This window comes from Stegostoma tigrinum, chromosome 2 (genome assembly GCF_030684315.1).
Source record: "Stegostoma tigrinum isolate sSteTig4 chromosome 2, sSteTig4.hap1, whole genome shotgun sequence".
NCBI lineage: Eukaryota > Metazoa > Chordata > Chondrichthyes > Orectolobiformes > Stegostomatidae > Stegostoma > Stegostoma tigrinum.
In genome coordinates this window covers 8,174,177-8,191,800 of record NC_081355.1, presented here as the reverse complement: position 1 = coordinate 8,191,800, position 17,624 = coordinate 8,174,177, and the positions used below count along the sequence as shown (strand labels likewise).

The following is a 17,624-nucleotide window of genomic DNA, read 5'->3' as shown; positions in this document are numbered from 1 at the left end:
TGATGCATAAAATGATGTAACAGTGACATCAGCAGTCACATCTTAGTGACAGTAAAAACAAACCTTAACCAAACCTCATTACAGCAAATTTCTCAAACCTCAACTACAGCAGAGCTTCCCAAACCTCAATTAAAACAGAGTTTCCCAATCAATCAGACCACAGCTTTCCAAATCTCAACTGGAGTGGAGCTTCCCAACCCTCAATCACAGCCAAGCTTCCCAATCAATGAGAGCATATCTTCCCAATACTCAGCTACAGCAGAGCTCACCAAGCAACGAGAGCAGAATTTCCTAAATCTTAGTGAGATCAGAAGTTCTCAAATTCTTGCCAATTATGACCTCATATTGGACGTCTCAGATCTGTGAGTACACAGTGGTTGGACAAGAGAATAGGATGCATGACGGCATGGGGGATGTTGGCCTACACTCAGCCTAAGGCCACTGTTAAAAAGCAAAACATAAGATCAAAAAGGCTAATGAAACCATCAGTACTTGGTTGGAGCTATGTGGTAGTCATTGCTGCACTGGAGTTCACAACACCAAAATCTTGGCTGCTGACTGAACTGGGTGTCCCAGCGACAATTTGGAAAGCCCAATAGAGAGACATATTGCAGAGATTGACATTACATATAACGTAAATTAAAGGGTTTGCAGAATCAGACCAGAGTCACAAGGTAATTACTTATAGCTAAGGAGGAAACCATTAGTGTCACATACAAGCAGAAATGACAGTGAGAATATATGACAGCAACCTCTTCAAAGTGCAGGACAGAACCTTGGGTTCTGAACCCATGGAAGCTCAAACCATGAGTACACATCAACATGACTTTCTATTTCAAAGCAGAGTACTGTAGATGCTGGAAATCTGAAACACAGAGAATTGTTGGAGAAATGCAGCAGGTCTGACAGTATTTGGGGAGAGACAGGAGTTAACATTTTGAGTCCAATATAACTCTTCTTCAGAACTGAAACTCCATTTCTCTCTCCACAGATGCTGCCAGACCTGCTAAACTTCTCCAGCATTTTCTTTGTTTGTCGTACTTCCCATTGATCCCATAAAACTCAGACTTGTAAAAGAATCTGTAGTGTGCAGCATCTTATCAAAGGTTTTCTGAAAATCCAGATAGGCAAGGTCAATACCATTTTCCCAAGATCTTTAACAAACAGAAAATATTTAACACTGTTAATCACTTTTTTGGTCTAATAAAAAAAAAATCTGCATCAGGACTTTTTCCCCTTCATTTATTTCAACCATATTTAGTCGTGGTGCCAAGAGATGCACTTTAAATACCATCTCCTGCATTAGTCCACCTTTAATTGTTATGAAAATGGTACCTTTAATTTGCAGCTAATGAAGCCTGTGAGATAGTGAACCATCACTAATTAAAACAGAACTCCAAACCACTCATCTGTCTTTAAGATCTCTGAGATTTTAGAATTAAGTCAAGGTACAGCCCTTGGGATTTTCAGGGAGGTGGGAAGAAAAGAACATAGAATATCTACTTTTCTGAGTTTCCATCCACTGTTGTTAGTCTCAGGCCTTCAAATAATCTGGCTCCAAAATTGGCTATGCAGAGGTTTGCAGACTAATGCAGCACTCTCTCTGTTTACTGACACTTTGTGAAGTGGTGAAGTCTGTGTTCTCTTCACTGGGACAGCACTGTCAGAGTTAGAAATACAAGTCCTTTTAAGGCTCAAACAGAACATGTCCAGAGTCGATTGAAAGCATGCGATGTTCATTGGATATTGTGCTCAAGAACTGAGTTCTTGGGGGCTGTCTTGTGGTGCAGTGGTAGTGTCCCTACCTCTGGACCAAGAGATTCAGGTTCAACCCCACCTGCTGCAAATAACATTTCTGAATAGGCTGATTAGAAAAATATTTTAAATTTTAAAAAAAGCTCAGTTCATGGGTTTTTTTTAATTCACAGGACGAGGTCATCACTGGCCAGGCAGCATTTATTGCCCATCCCTAATTACTGAGAAGGCAGTTAAGAGTCAACCACATTGCTGTGGGTCTGGAGTCACATGTAGACCAGACGAGGTAAGGTCGGCAGTTTGCTTCCCTAAAGGACATTAGTGAACAGATGGTAAAATGTGAAGCTGGATGAACACAGCAGGCCAAGCAGCATCTCAGGAGCACAAAAGCTGACGTTTTGGGCCTAGACCCTTCATCAGAGAGTCTAGGCCCGAAACGTCAGCTTTTGTGCTCCTAAGATGCTGCTTGGCCTGCTGTGTTCATCCAGCTCCACACTTTATTATCTTGGATTCTCTAACATCTGCAGTTCCCATTATCTCTTAGTGAACAGATGGGTTTTACCCCAACAATTGACAATAGATTCACTGTCATCATTCAACCCTTAATTCCAGGTATTTATGGAATTCAAATTCCACCATCTGCTGTGGTCAGATTCAAAGCCAAGTCCCCAGAACATCGTTTGGGTCTCTGGGTTAACAGTCCACTGATAAATACCACCAGGCTATTGCCACCCCTAAGTTCAAATGACACCATGGCAGATGGTGAAATTTGAAGGAAAAAGTAGGTTTAGTTTTGTTATTGTGATATTTCCCCTGGTGGCCAGTGTGTGTTAACTGTTATCTGGTAAATAGTTGTGTGGGTGATTAGGTGCATTTTTTAAAGAAAAGAAGTGATTTATTGGGGGTCTCGTGGTGCAGTGATAGTGACCCCCTCTGGCTGAGAAACCTCCAGTTCAAGTCCTACCTGCTCCTGAGGTCTGTGGTTACATTTTTGATCAGGTTGACTAAAATAACTCGGTCATGTGGACTCAGCTCAGTTATTTACAAAATCTGTTGGTTTTCAGACTAATAGCAAAAATAACTGTATGCCCAAACGTGTTAAAACAAAAGAACTGAGTTATTTCCCAATGATTTGTCGGCACAACATTGTGGGCTGAAGGGCCTGTTCTGTGCTGTACTGTTCTATGTTCTATGTAGTCTTCTGGATAAAGAAAGCATCAAGAAGGGAATTGTGGAAACTGGAGTTTGTGCTAAGCTATAGATTTACAATCAAACCTTTGTAAATCTATGAAAATCTTTTGCCGCCGAATTCAACATATGAATATGGGTCTAAGAAACAAACAACTGGGTTCAGTAAGTCACTCCATAAAAGAGTATTCATTCTGTGGCACAGATTGAACTTCACATTCCATGCTAAAGAATATGAGAAATAGGTCCAGAAACAGGCTATTTGGCCCTTCTAGCCTGGTCCCCCATGTTCGTCCAACATTCTGTTAATAGAACGCAAAATACATAGAAGTTAAAATTAACAAGGCAAATAGGCATTAGTTGATTGTATAAAAATATATATAAAGAAGAGATAGGAAGGCCTGGATCAAGATCCATTTGTTCCTGAGGTGTGTAATGACATCCCTGAACAGGTTGATCAGAAAATACCTATAGAAAAGAGTCATCCAGGAGAGGGTGGGTGTGTATTTGATTGGGGAAGCAAGCTCTGTGTGAAGAAGTTAAGAATCTCTGTGTTTTGGTATCTGTATATGCTTCACAAATATGCTCGAAGAATTCCCTAACATTCCATGTAATAAGATCCCAACATAATTCCAACACTGATTCCCAAAGGTTTATGAAGGAGACAATGGCCTAGTGGTATTGTCACTGGACTGTTAACCCATGGACTAAGATAATGCTCTGGGGATCTGGGTTTGAATCCTGCCAGAGCAAATGGTGGAGTTTGAATTCAATAAATATTTCGAGTTAAGAGTCTAATGATGACCATGTGTCAATTGTCAGGAAAAACCTATCCGGTTCACTAATGCCCTTAAGGGAAGGAGACCACCATCCTTAGCTGGTCAGGCCTACATATGACTCTAGACCCACAGCAATGTGGCTGACTCATAACTGCCCTCTGGATGAGCAATAAATGCTATCTGGCCTGTGAAACCCTCATCCCATATATGAATAAAGGAGAAAAAAATCCTTGAATTTTTCCTGAACAAATGCACTAACAAAATCTTTTCTTAAAAAAGTGTTTAATTTATACAAGGTGCAGGCGTACTTTTGGATTACACAAAACATAAAGCTGTATAAGGTCCACTTTATTATAGTGTTACAAGCATGAAACACTTTAGATTGGTTCCAGACGTAGCGAATGTCTAGTTGAGAAATTGAGTAATGTAACAAAATTAGGATTTTTGATTGTTTGGTTTAAAATATAATTTTTCGATGAAAAGTGTTTAATTAATGGTGTTTTGTCCTCAAGCATTGATACAGTAAAAGTTCTTTTAAAATGTGCAATCTCAAAGTGTCATCCTTTTCAGCCAGTAAGTGCAAGTTCAAATTTCTCTTTAAACCGTTATTGGTCTCAGTGGAGATTGTAACCATAGGACAAATTTTAAGCTTCACTGCTAGATTCCTGGGGCCATGTATACATCAGATAAAGGGGAGCTGCAAAATTTCACAGGGCATGTTGGTACAAATTCAGAACCTCCTGGGAATGAACACTTGTAAAGTATAAATGACTTAAGTTCTGCAAAAATATTTCTTGGAAAATGACAGACATTTTTGGGCCTCTAACACTGGATGGGGTTTCGGCCTATAGTGCTTAATAATTTAGCACCAGGTCTAGGCTTGGGCTGCTGTGCTCAGGAGCCCACAGTTGCTGTTTTACACAGAGATAGTATTAATCTTGGAAGTCATTTGCCCACTTGTCCTCTCCAAGCTCCACGCCATAGGAGTAGAAAATGCAGAGCCAAATGATATGTTAAAAAGTCCACGCAATAATACTTTGTAGCATTTTATGACTCAACAACTTCTGAAATCACTTTTCGCTCACACCCCATGTACATTTGCTTTGTTTCGGAAGCACCGTATTAATAAAAACACTAATAATACTAAAGGATGATGCCCATATAGGCAGAATGATTTTCTCACTCCGCTGCGATCTGTCAGTGGTCCTGTGAGCAATTTTGTTTTTAAAAGCATGTTCAGCAAAGTGGGAAAAATAAATCCTGTTAGAAGGCTTTTATCAAGAGTATGGTACTTAAATAATGACTTAGTGTTGTTGCTCAGTTAATGCTTCTGTGAGATCTTCCTCAGTCATTTCTAAATCATCTGTGTTAACCGCTTTGCCCTTCCTCTTGCAATGAAGACCAGAGAAAGGGTTGAACCATCCCAAGGAGAAGTTTCCGTCAAACGCTGCCTTCATTCCTTCCCATCCCAATTTCTTCTCCCAGGTAGGCGTTTCATTTTTGAGACGCTCTATGCCCTAGAAACAATTATGACAACAAAATGTAACGGCTGCAGCAAAATCACTTGGATGTCAAATATATCCACCAGAATATAAACTACGGCTCATCAGGATACTTACAAGAATGCCAAGTTTCAAATGGAGCAAAAAATTATACTTCATGAGTAACGGAGTGCTGATTGCTTTCAGGCTGTATAAATTGTTATTAACGTAAAGCTCTGACAGCCTTTTTCAGCAAAATGCAAGTTCTGTATTACACAGTGATTAGGAATTATAGCAAAAGTCCTTCTGAGAGATAATATGTGGAAACCCATTATTAATGCTTACTTCAGCTGAAGTTGCTTTGGAAATGTTTTAAGAGCTCTTCAGCAGGCATTCTTTTTTGCTTAAGTGCCTCATTATACAAATACATAAAGCTCTAAGTTAAACATATTATTTAGTAAGACAGTTCACAGATGTGGACCATCAAATAAAAAGATACATCAATCTCAGGCAAACTAACTTTAAATTAAACACTCCTTGCAACCTGCTCATGTAGGTCAGTTTTAGATTGAAAAATTGACCCAGTTGCATAAATGAGCATAAGAGCTAATGGGAGCAATTCCTTTAACGCAATAATGTTACTGAATTAGAAATCTCTGGAGATGTGGGTTAAAATTCCACGATGGCTGCTGGTGGAGTTTAAATTCAGTTAATGAAATCTGAATTTATAAAGTTAGTCTTAGTAATGGTGACTATCATCAACTGTTGTAAAAATCGATCATTTCTTTCAGGGTAGGAAATCTGCTGTCCTGAACTCGTTTGTCCTCTATATGACTTCAGACTCACAGCAACGTGGTTGACTCTGAACTACCCTCTGAAATGGCTTAGCAAGCCACCAGTTCAAGAGCATTTAGGGACGAGCAACAAATACTGGCCTTGCCAGCAATATGTGCATCCCAGGAGAGAATGCACTTTTTAAGTAAAATGGCTTAAATGAGAAGAAACTTGTGGTAATGATGTTCAAACTTTAATTTAGAGTGAAATGAAAGATTGATTCTGCTTACAATACTTTGTACGTACAGTTCACAGCTGCATCCGTTTTTATATCTGATTTAAAAAATACAATTTACTAGTTATTCCTCGTTATGTACTTGAGGCACTTCTCCAGTCTACTGAATAATTATTCCTTCCTCAAATATCTGAGATATGGACATGCCTACGCATTAAAACCATCAAGAGTCAATTATACCCCATGACCTTAAAAGCTGAGAGTCAGGAAGCCCTAATTCCCTTCCTTTGGAATGTGATTATCATTACATCAAGGATAAAGTGAATGACCCAGCTCCAGAGGACAAGCAACATTTAGTTAAACAAAGCACATGGATATTTTACATAGAACATATACCTGGATCATTAAAGGTCAGATATCAGTAAAGACATTGTGCAGGTACCAAGATTACTCCCATGATAGGCTGCAGTGTTAAAAGACAAGAAAAAAGAAGTCAAAGTTAGTCAAAGAAGAAGAAGGTGAAAAACAGATTTATTTAGTCAGGCTGAGACTATGAAAGTGATGGTTAGATGATGCATTGATGTTAATGATTAGTGAAAATGAGCAGTAAATCTGTAAGATTGATGCAGTAGTTCCTCTTCTTTATCAGTGTGATCAGCAGCTCACCTGAAAGCTGCTCCTTCTGCTATCTCAAAGTTTACCCATATTCACATCACTTGCACTGGAAAAGTCTTCATTCATCTGGTTGGTACACAAATCACAAAAATATTCCATGGTACCCCCCACCCCATGCCAGAGAGATGGAAGTTTTTTAAACTCGCCTAACTCTCCCAACAATTTATTGAAATACATTAGCTTTTAACACCACCCTCTCAGCTAAAGATCAGTTGGTAACAATCTTGCAGAGTCAGATGGTTGTGTTTCAAGTCCAATTCCAGGACTACGTCTAGGTTGGCATTCTGAGACAATGTTGCACCAGTTGAAGTTCTGACATTTGGATGAGATATTAAACAGAGTCCCCTACCTGCTCTCTCATGTGGATATAGAAGATTCTATGGTGCTAACTGGAAGAAGAGCATTGCTAGTTGGCCCCATTATCCTTGCCAAGGCTTATCCCTCGGTCAATGTCACACTACAGCTAATTTGGACATTTTAAAATTGCTCAACGTGAGCACTTACTGGGTGTAAATTTGCTGCTTATTTTCTAACAATGACAATGCTTCAAATTTCTTTGAAAGATCCTATGGTTGTAAAAGATGCTATATAAATATGAAGAAGGGTTCCGAGCTGAAATGTCCACTTTCCTGCTCCTCTGATGCTGCCTGGCCTCCAGCTCCACACTGTGTTACCGATATAAATACAAGTCTTTCTTTTTCAGTCCATTGCTTACCCTCTGTGTAAATATATATTCACCCCACTTCCAAGTGGATGGGTCTGGCCTACATGGATTCTGTGGCTATGTTAAACAGTTTACTGATTATCTTGCATTTATCCTTCAGGATCTTGAATAATTTTGTTTTCAATTCCAGCGTAAAATGATTAGCTTTTGCAACCTCTCATTACACATTGATGGGTAATACAACTTGTAAATATGCATGACACAGCCCAAAGATTGTTAGAACAGAAATAAATGGAAATAGATATCAAGCCCTGGTGGGAGGGGGAATAAATTGGAATTGAAAGCCTGTTGGAGAGTGAGATTTTGAGGATGCTTTTCAAGGGAGAAAAGCAGGGAGAGAAAGGAAAAACAGGCCCAAGGTACTGTCACCAATGTACAATGGTGGGGAAGACATTAGGCCATAGGAGATTGTAGAAAAAATGTGGCTATAATTTGTATAAGGGGGAAGCTATGGGATAGGCCAGAAGAGGGTGGTGAAGGATCAAATCTAGAGAATTGTGAAAAACAAGTATGGGAGTAGGTGATTTCTGGTGATTCTACATAGTTGTGGCGGTTAAAAGTCAGTTAAACAGCACACCACGAGTATACAGTCAAGTGCGATTGGCCAGGAAATGTGATGTAACTAATGGTTTTAGAGTTTATAGTGAGAATGATAAGGTCTTCTGCCATCCCAGATCTAAACAGGAGGAAACTGCTGGAGGAGAGGCAGGGCACTTTAAAAGGGGTAGGCAGAGTCTCAGGAATGAGTCTTTATTGGTGGTCTCAGCTGAGACCACCTTTAACAGCATGAATCTTGAAAGGAAATAGGACTCTACTGCCCTCTCACTCCAATTATGGACTTTTTCAGGATCTTCTTGCTGTTAAATTGGGAACTGTCTCAAGATTCTCTTACCAGTTCTGTGGATTAAGAACTAAGGAAATGAGAAATGGGCTACACTGCCCAGCAAGTCTGCTTTGCCATTCAAATGAGATCATGGCTAAAATTTAACATCAACTTCAACTTCCTCATCCCTCGTTAATGTGCAAAATTTATCAATTTCAATCTTGAATATAATTCAAGACTGAGCATCCACATCTGTCTAAGGTAAAGCTGAAGTCACATAGTTTTACAAAGACCACTGGGCTTCTCTCTCATTACAGAGAGACGACGGATGGTGTTTTAACCTGAGGGTTACCATGTCTCAAGTGAAGGGACAGGCTGAGAAGGACGGTCCTTCATGGTAACCCAGATCGTGCAGGAAATTAACCCATGCTGTTGGCATCACTCTTTATCATTAACTAGCCACCCAGCAACTGAGTAGGGAATATCTAAGATTCACAACCCTGAGTGAAGATGTTTCTTCTCATTTCAGTCCTCCTTTAATCATAAGACTCTGACAATTGTATTTAGATTCTCCAGGAAGGGGAACAACATCTCAGCATCTAGCACTCTACAAATTGTATGTGTTTCAAGGAGATCAGCTCTCATTCTCTGAAACTCTGGGGAAATATAATGCTATTCTTCACAACTTTCCCTCACCACAGAACAGCCCTCTCATACCAGGCATCAGTCAACCTTCACTGCAAATACCCAAAGACAAGTATATCCTTTCTTAGGTAAGGAGGTCAGAATTGTACAATTTGGAACGTATGCAGTTGTATGTATATGCAGAGAGGCCAAATGGCCTAATGCTACTCCTAATTCGTATGTGTGTCTGCGCTATAGATGTTGTCCGACCAAAGCCTGTATAACTGCAGTAAGGCTTCCTTATTGTTCTTTCCCAAACCCCTTGCAATAAAGACAAACATGTCACCTGTCTTCCTAATTGTTCACCACAACTGCATGTAAGACCACAAAACGTAGGAACAGAAGTAAGCCCCTTGGTTCAAAAACTCTGCTCCACTATTCAATGAGATTATGGCTGATCTGATTACTCTCAAATACCTGATTTGTAGACAAAGACACACAAATCTCTCTGAAAACATTTTCTGGTCTCTCACCCTTTAAGAAGATAACCCGCTTTTCCATTCTTTATAGCCAAGTGGATAATTTTCAAAAATAAAGGCAAAATATTGCAGATTCTGGAAATCTGAAATAAAAAGAAAAAGTGCAAGAGAATGACAGCAGGCCTGGGAGAATTCGGGGAGAGAAGCAGAGTTAACATTTTAAGTCCAAGTCGTTCTTGCGAAGATGCTGCCAGACCTGATCAGTTTCTGCTGCTGATAGTTTTCTATTTCTGCACTTGCTACATTTTTTCCCCCAATTACTTAATTGGTCTAAATTCCTTTGCAATCTCTCTACATTCTCCTTCTAGTTCACCTAAACACAATATGCTTGGGGGTCTCAATGCATTTAGCCCACTGCTTCCACCGTTATCCTGCCTAAATGGGGACAAAGACATATAAGGGCTTCTCAGGGAGGAATGTTGATATTTAAAACCCTACAATAAAATCAAAATCTGCAGCAGCAGGTGAAAATTTTACATCTTTAGTAAAACCCACTAAAATAGTCTACATAAACCAATCCTTGGATGAGGCAACTACTGATATGAAAAAGGAATCAAATGTAGTAAGTAATCTTTAATAGATATCAAGATGTAGCCACAAAAATGAAAACTACAAGATGCAAGACCACACAACACAAATACATTGAGAAGTGATAATAACCTCCAACATTCTATCTCCCATTCCTAAAATTTGTACTACATTTACCTTGTCTAACAAAACACTTCAGCTATGCACCATTCCATGAGGTTCCATTAGTTATTTAACTTAGTAATATAAAACTTGATTTTCACTGGTTAATTAGCTTATGATGACCAGCAATCCTGTTAGCTAACTATAAAGTCAGTTTCAGGATTTACCTTATCCAAAGTAATGGATATTTCTAACATGCTCCAACAGGAATGTAGGAGATGGTGACATACTACAAATGGCACATAGCAGTGAGCAGGATTTGTCAGTACCTCTGATTTTAAACACTTTCGGAACAAGGGTACACATGGCTTAACTTGCACCTTAACTAATTCCCTTCCCTTGAATTTTCTACTTGAAGGGGGTATGCACTGTATTGAATTAAATCTCGAGTGGCCATTCTTTGTTATCAGGCATATTTTTTTTATGGGTAGTCAAACATAGGACGACAACAGGAACGTTAAACATAATCCTGTCCTCACTTCCAGCAATGATCTTAAAATAGTGATCGGGAGTTTAAAGCCTTGCTGGGTGTGCCAGTTAAGTCAGTGTGTCCTTGTTTAAATGTCACAGAAACCTAAAATACAGCAAGAGACTAGGAAGGCAGACTAGGGATGTTGACTATTATTGGAAGATGTCTTGATACAACATGGGCGAGATTGCACCTGTGGCATTGAATGAAGTTTTAGTCTTCTTAACCAAGGAAAGACACACTGTAGAGTGAGAGATAGAGGTTCACTAGAATAATTCCAGGGACGAAGAGATTATCCTTTGAGGGGAGGTAGGACTTGTATTCTCTAAGGTTTAGAAAGTGAGATGATCCCATTTAAGTGAACAAAATTCTTAGAGATAGATTGGGTAGATACAGAAAGATTACTTCCTTTGCCTTTTTTGAGGGGTGGGAAGGGTCCTAGAACCAGGGAGGGTCTCGGAATAATGGAGCAATGTATTTAGGACTGAGATGAAGGGGAATCTCTTCATTCAGAAGGTGGTGAATCTTTGGAATTCTCTACCCCAAGGGTTGTGGAAGATCAATCATTATATTCAAGACAAAGTTTGAATGATTTCTGGATTAAATGATTTTAATAGATATGATGATAGTTTAGGAAAACAACACAGATGATCAGCCACAATCTAGTGGAATAGGGGAAGCAGGCTGTAGGGGCTGAATAGCCTACCTCATTGCTATGATCCAGGAATACTGAGGATATTTATACAGCATTGGTTGAACATTTACTCCATTGCCTCAGTAAACTGTATGACTAATACTGGGCTCTCAACAGAAACCCATAGTTCAAACAGATCACAAAAGCAAAAAGTGATCATTAAAATTACATTAATATAATTGCCTGCAAAGTGGTTAAGGAATTGTGTCAGTTTCCTTGCATTGCAAAATGAGACTTAGCAATCTGGAAATGTCAATTTACGATAAACTTGTTTCAGACATTGCTCTTTGCTGATGGTCTGTTTGGGCCAAACTGTTGCTAATTCAAGGTTAGGCCAAGACGTAACAGGCAAGAGCTGCATAGCATTGCCAGGAGTATTATCCGAGACTGCTGTGGAACCACCTCCCACACATTCCTCCTCACCTCAGAAATAACATGGCACTGACAGGGCAGTTACCTTGTTGGGTCTTTAGTTGAGGTCACGTTATTAAAAGGAAATTCTCTGCTAAAAGGGAGACGTCTTTCGAGCCTGGGTGAACAGGTTATAGAGTGTTGGTTGAAAATAACGTAGGCTATAGATATCTTGGCAAGCCAAAAACAGGACAAACAAATAGATACAGGTCTTAAAATTAACTGCATGCCTTTGTACAATGACTATTGTTAAGAGTTGCATCATAAAACTGAGGAGCATCTAAGTTTATAATGGTTAAACAAATGGTTCTTGTGGCACAGTGACAGTGTTCCCTACCTCTTAAGGCAAGAGGCCTGGATTCAGTTCCACTTGCTCCGCAGGTTTTTCACAATACACCTTGACAGGCCGATTTAAAATGTAAGAGTTAAACAGGATTGCCAAAGTTGCAGGAAGGGAAAAATAGTGAAAAAGTAACCTTGTAGAGAGAAGTAACCTTGTCCGTACTGTAAGACCAGACAAAGTGGATAACAATTGTGGCAGTTCCAAACGAATTGAGACTAAAAGTAGGTTGTGGGAAAGTAACTAAAAAATGAATAGACTGGAGGAAGGCAATTTTGGTAAAACCGAAGGCAGCAGAATTTAAGCATAGCCACAATCTTTCATCTCCCAGGCTGGCAAGTGTCATTAGTGTGGATGAATTTCATTTTGTTTAATATGATTGCTAAATCAATATAAAATAATGGACAAGAAAAACCCAACAAATCTTATTTCTTAAGGACTGACAATAAGACGTTTTGGATCCGTCAGTTAAGTAAGTTTAGCCGAACAGCTACAGTATAGCAAAGATGGGCCCTGCCCACCCAAAGTCAAAAAATCCTGAGTAAATGAAAGATCAAGTACTTGGTGTGTAACTAGAGGGTCAGTTGCATGTTCAGTGAAATATATACACCTTTATGTTTTCATTAGTTTCCCTTTTCAGCTGCAAACAACTCTATACTGAACAGATTAATCTCAACTAGTGACTGAAATAACCCTGTTAGTATTGTTAGTCATTCAGATCAGTAAACACCAGCTAAAGCCAAACACTACACAAAATATTTGTAAAATGTTTTATTTAGTTATTCAGTAATAGCACCCAAATCACACAGTATTCAGATTGCATCTAAAGCAAACAATTAGACAAACACAAAAATCCCAAGCCCCACATTAAATGCGTTCTTCAGATGTAGTTTCTTTTCCTCCCCAACATAGAGGACACAAGGTTATCAGAAATAATGATTTAACTGCATTTTTGGCAATGCTGTAATATAACACAAAACATTTAAATCATTTTGATATTACTTCTGCAAAGCTAATTCAATTGGCAGCTTTAATGCAAGATTAAAAGCCTCAAGGTTTGTTGACTTGATTTTAAGTAATGCCTCTGTTGGCCTACCAAGTAGTCGACAAATATTCATTTTCCATATTCCAGCATTGCAAGAGGTGACATCTTTTCACAGCAATTTTAAACATTCTTTCTTTAAACAAAAGCTCAATTTGTTTATTTGAGTTCCATTTCCACATCAAGGTTACAGTCCAAATTCAGGACAGCTTAACTCCTAAAGCAACCAATGTCTCAGGTCTTGAATTTTAAACAGCCAGAATTCTCTCACTTAAAAACTAAGTGTCCACCTGTATTAACACAAATCTTCTCTAATTTATCAGAAGGCAGAATTTCCCCAAAATCCCACTGATATACAAAGACAATAGTGATATCTATTGAGCTACTCCTCTAATTCTGACCAGTTTTAAAACAAAAACTTCATATTAGCAGTCCTCAAACTATAGTCTACTACTTTTACCAACCTTTATGAGGTACACATATGCTAGGGTACTGTTGTTTATATACTACCTGTCCTGGGAGAACCTTTGGCAAGTGACAGTTTCTAAAATGATTCTTGAGTGCATTACTATACTATCCAATGTAGGAATTACATTGCAGTGCTCAAAAACAATAAAAAAGGAACAGGATTTTCCTGTTTTCTATTCTTGGGAGCTTCAGAAACCGCTTTCGCTGAGGCTAACCAACTTACTAGGGTTTCAGTAAGAGGTTTTCAATGCATTTAGATAGCCATTGGATTGCGCTGATCGAGATTCAAAGATGCAATTTTAAATTATTTTGTGGCCCTTTTTTAAAAATCTACCCATGGATGATGTCTATAAACTTGACTAAATGCATCAAGAATTAACAAAAATTTAAAAATGCTGGGGAGGTAAATAATTAAACAAAGGCAAAACAGAATTCTGTGAACAAAAGTTTGATCTAGCCCTAACATTAACCTATTCTGAATAAAGCACTCTAACTGTTCATGGCACCATCAGATTGTGAACGAGGGAACACTGCCACAGAATGGTGAGAAAGCTTGCTACTTGGCAGGGTTGGTCAGGAACAAGGTCAACACCAATCTGTAGGAATCACTTCACTTCAATCCCCGTTCACGGATCTGAACACTAGACCTTTCTAAGTTGTACTTGTGGACTGATGTGAAAAGAAGCAATGTTTTCACTAACACTGGACATTGGTTCAATTGAAATTGTAAAAAGACAGAAATCAATACATTCTTGTTGGATAAGATAAATGAACGCTGGGACAGTCCTGAGCAACTGAATGGCCATCTCCGTTCTAATTTAAGAAAAGAAAAGAAAAGACAGCTTGGAAAAAACACTGAAAAAATCCACAGAATATGTTTAAAAGTAAATGAGGTAATAGAGGGATTTTTTTGTAAAAAAGATTTTTTAAAAAAAGTCATGTTTTTAAATGTAACTTTCGAATGTTTACAAAAAGCCATTTTGCCTAGTGTTTGGAAGACTAAATTTACTCTGCCTGCTGAAAACTGCAAACAGATGAGAAATTTTACACAGGACAGCATTGAGCAATAAATAGTCTAACATTATGGAGAAGCATGTAGGATTAGTAATTAAAGATTCTCAGCATATTCTCTTATATAGACTTAACATGGTAAAGTGGAGGAAAATGGAGATGGGCAGACAAAAGTGATTATGAAAGTTAACATCCTAAAAAGATGCAAAATAAATTGTCATGTTAGCAGTCCATGTAACAATGATTTTGGCGCATCACAAACATGGATGGCCATATAAATTAGATGAACTCCCTTGTCACAAACATGAACATTCATAGGATACCATGAAAATAAGTGGGGAGACAGTATTGCCATCAGGTGTGAACCAATATCAGTTGATACACCCCTGCATCAAATGCTCTTTCTGCAACCTTGATTAACAATCTTCATTCTACTAGACTTGTTTAGTATCTGTCCTTTTAATAAGCCAAGTGACTTCCTCCTAACAAGGAAGGTCATCTGCTTCTTTGGTATGATGCAGATTATGCGAGAAGACCAACAGAGGGCAAGGCCAGGGCACACCTTTCTCCCACTAAGGATTAGGTGAACCAGAATGTAAATTCATTACACAAGAGCAAATACAGGACAGAATAAGATCAGGAAGTCAGGATTTAGAAGGCTACGGAGTAGTGACAGTAAGGTTTAAGCAAGCAGTTTCATCTCATCTGTGATTAGCATTTGGACACCTAAGGAACACCTCATAGCACTCTAATTACAGTAATACAGGTTAATAAAGGCATCAAGATTATACTTCAGTACTGTAATTGTTAGAGAACGTTAATGTATAAACCAATAGGCAAATCAAGAAAATAAGTCAAAAAAATTAATGTAGACCCTATCATATAGCCTGAAGTTTCAGAAGGATGTCTGATCCTTAACAGTACTTTCAGCCACTTGATTTTCTTCAATTTCCTTTATTTCAATTTTACAGCTAGAACTGCAGACTTTAGAAGCCTGCATATATTAAACAATATTCCAGTGTAGGAGAAAAGGAAGTTTGACATTTTACTGTTTTACTGTCCTATTATTTTCATGGATCAGAGACTGCAGAAATAAAGTTGAACCACGGTGTGTACCTTTTACATCATCCATGCTTCTAAACAACACGTGGATCAGGAAGGATACAGTCATTTGTAAATAACTTATATAGTAAGTTATGACTGGTACTTGTGAAAATTAAGTAACCAGTTTGAATTGGATTGCTGGCCTAGGATGACTCAGACCACATACTGGTACGGGTCTACCTTCCCTTGATCTGGAGTTGCGAATGGACTGAGCCATTCTATTGAAAATGGATGACCGAACACAGCTTTCATATTCATCCATTTTGTTTTTTTAGCCCATCTTCTCTCTTCCTTTTTCAACTGCTCTATTCCCTGGAAACAGAAATAGAACAGCTTAAATCATGTAGGCAAGATTCGGGGGAGGAGGACTTTTCTACCCACTACAAACAGTACACCAGAACATACAATCAGCAAAGGTCACTGATATTTCAACTGAATATCCAATTAAATTTTCGGTTTAAAAACCCAAAATAGTTGTAGTTAACAGTATAATTTTTAGTTTCTCCCTCCCACCACCTCTATGTACAAATGCTATCCCTCTCACCTTCTACTAAGTGGCTGCCCAAGTGATTGGTTCCCCAGTCTTTGGTCAATCTCACTTCAAAATGGGAACAGCAATGTAGGTAGACTTCAAATTCTCCTCCCACCACCAATCAGAAGGAATGCCTCTCCAGGTGGCCTGGTTGGGATTCAGCCACTGACTAGATGAGGGGAAATTAATAAGGGTGGCCCCAATGTTCTATCATGATGCAATACAGCTGGGCACTGAGATGCTATGCCATCAATCCAACTATTGACCACATTTTTAAATACACCTTTATAGGAGAAAATTTCAAATCAATAAAATCACTAGAGCATACGCATGTCACTTATCACAATATATAGAAAACTACATGAAAATGATCTGTCATACTTGAGCACAGCCTTATAAAACTGCTACAAATACAAAGCACTGAAATTTAGAAAAATAACCCTAGAACAAATAGCTGATAGGTATACATATACAATATCTTTTATTCATAAGTTGCCTTTTACAGAAGTAAACATCTCCACAACAGGGTCCACAAGAACATAAGGTGACAAATTTACACTAAGCCAAGTATTAGGACATTTGGTTAGGTGAAAATGCTTGGTCTGAGGTGGGTTTTGAGGGGGGTGGTGGTGTTAGCAGAAAAAGAGGGAGAAAGAGTCACAAATACAGGCAGAGAAGAATAGATTCAGACCAGGCAGATGAAAACATGATGTGATCATAGCTCAAACCCACTTTGCCTGCTCCCCAAAACCCTGCAAATCATTACCGATTAAAAGTCTGCTCATCACCTCAAAGTCACTCAATGTCCCTGCATCCATTCGACTGAGTTCCTCAGATTAATCACCCTCAGAAGTAATTTCTCATCTGTTTTAAATCTGCTACCCCTAATCCTAAAGCGATGATCTCTCAGTAAAAAGACTGGCACCATTTCAATGTTTGGCAGCGGTCTGTCTGTATTTTACTCCCCCTTGGAGGTGCACCACCTAAAAAAATTATGGACCTATTTAACAGTGAGTTTCCCAGCTGTGTTTGGGAGCATGACATACAAACTGCTGTCCCAGATGTTGTGATTACCCATCTGCTTTTTGCATCTGCATCACTGCCCAGCCATTCATCTCCCAACAGGAGCACATATTAATATAATATCTTTCAGCAAGACACAGGGCCAGCTGGTTCAGAGATCTTTCACAGTGGTCAACACTGCTGCAAGTTCAGTCAGATTTTCAGCCAGACACTTTTACAGTCAGTGTTGTACAGCACAGAAAC

The 17,624-nt window shown here is 38.8% G+C and overlaps 1 protein-coding gene across 6 annotated transcripts in view; it reads right to left on the bottom strand.

The window, feature by feature from the left end:
- Nucleotides 1-3,885: 3,885 nt before the first annotated feature.
- LOC125460783 (palmitoyltransferase ZDHHC3) overlaps nucleotides 3,886-17,624 on the bottom strand; it is a 37,178-nt gene continuing 23,439 nt past the window's right edge. For 2 of the 6 annotated variants that reach the window (XM_059652071.1, XM_048548698.2), the window contains one exon: nucleotides 3,886-5,239. In XM_059652071.1, coding sequence (XP_059508054.1) covers nucleotides 5,027-5,239 — 213 coding nt within the window. In that variant the 3' untranslated portion in view covers nucleotides 3,886-5,026. Of the gene's footprint in view, nucleotides 5,240-6,608; nucleotides 6,676-9,591; nucleotides 9,681-12,957; nucleotides 16,139-17,624 lie in introns of those variants that run through there. The other 4 variants (XR_007249335.2, XM_048548732.2, XM_048548741.2 and 1 more) reach the window with 4 other exon arrangements.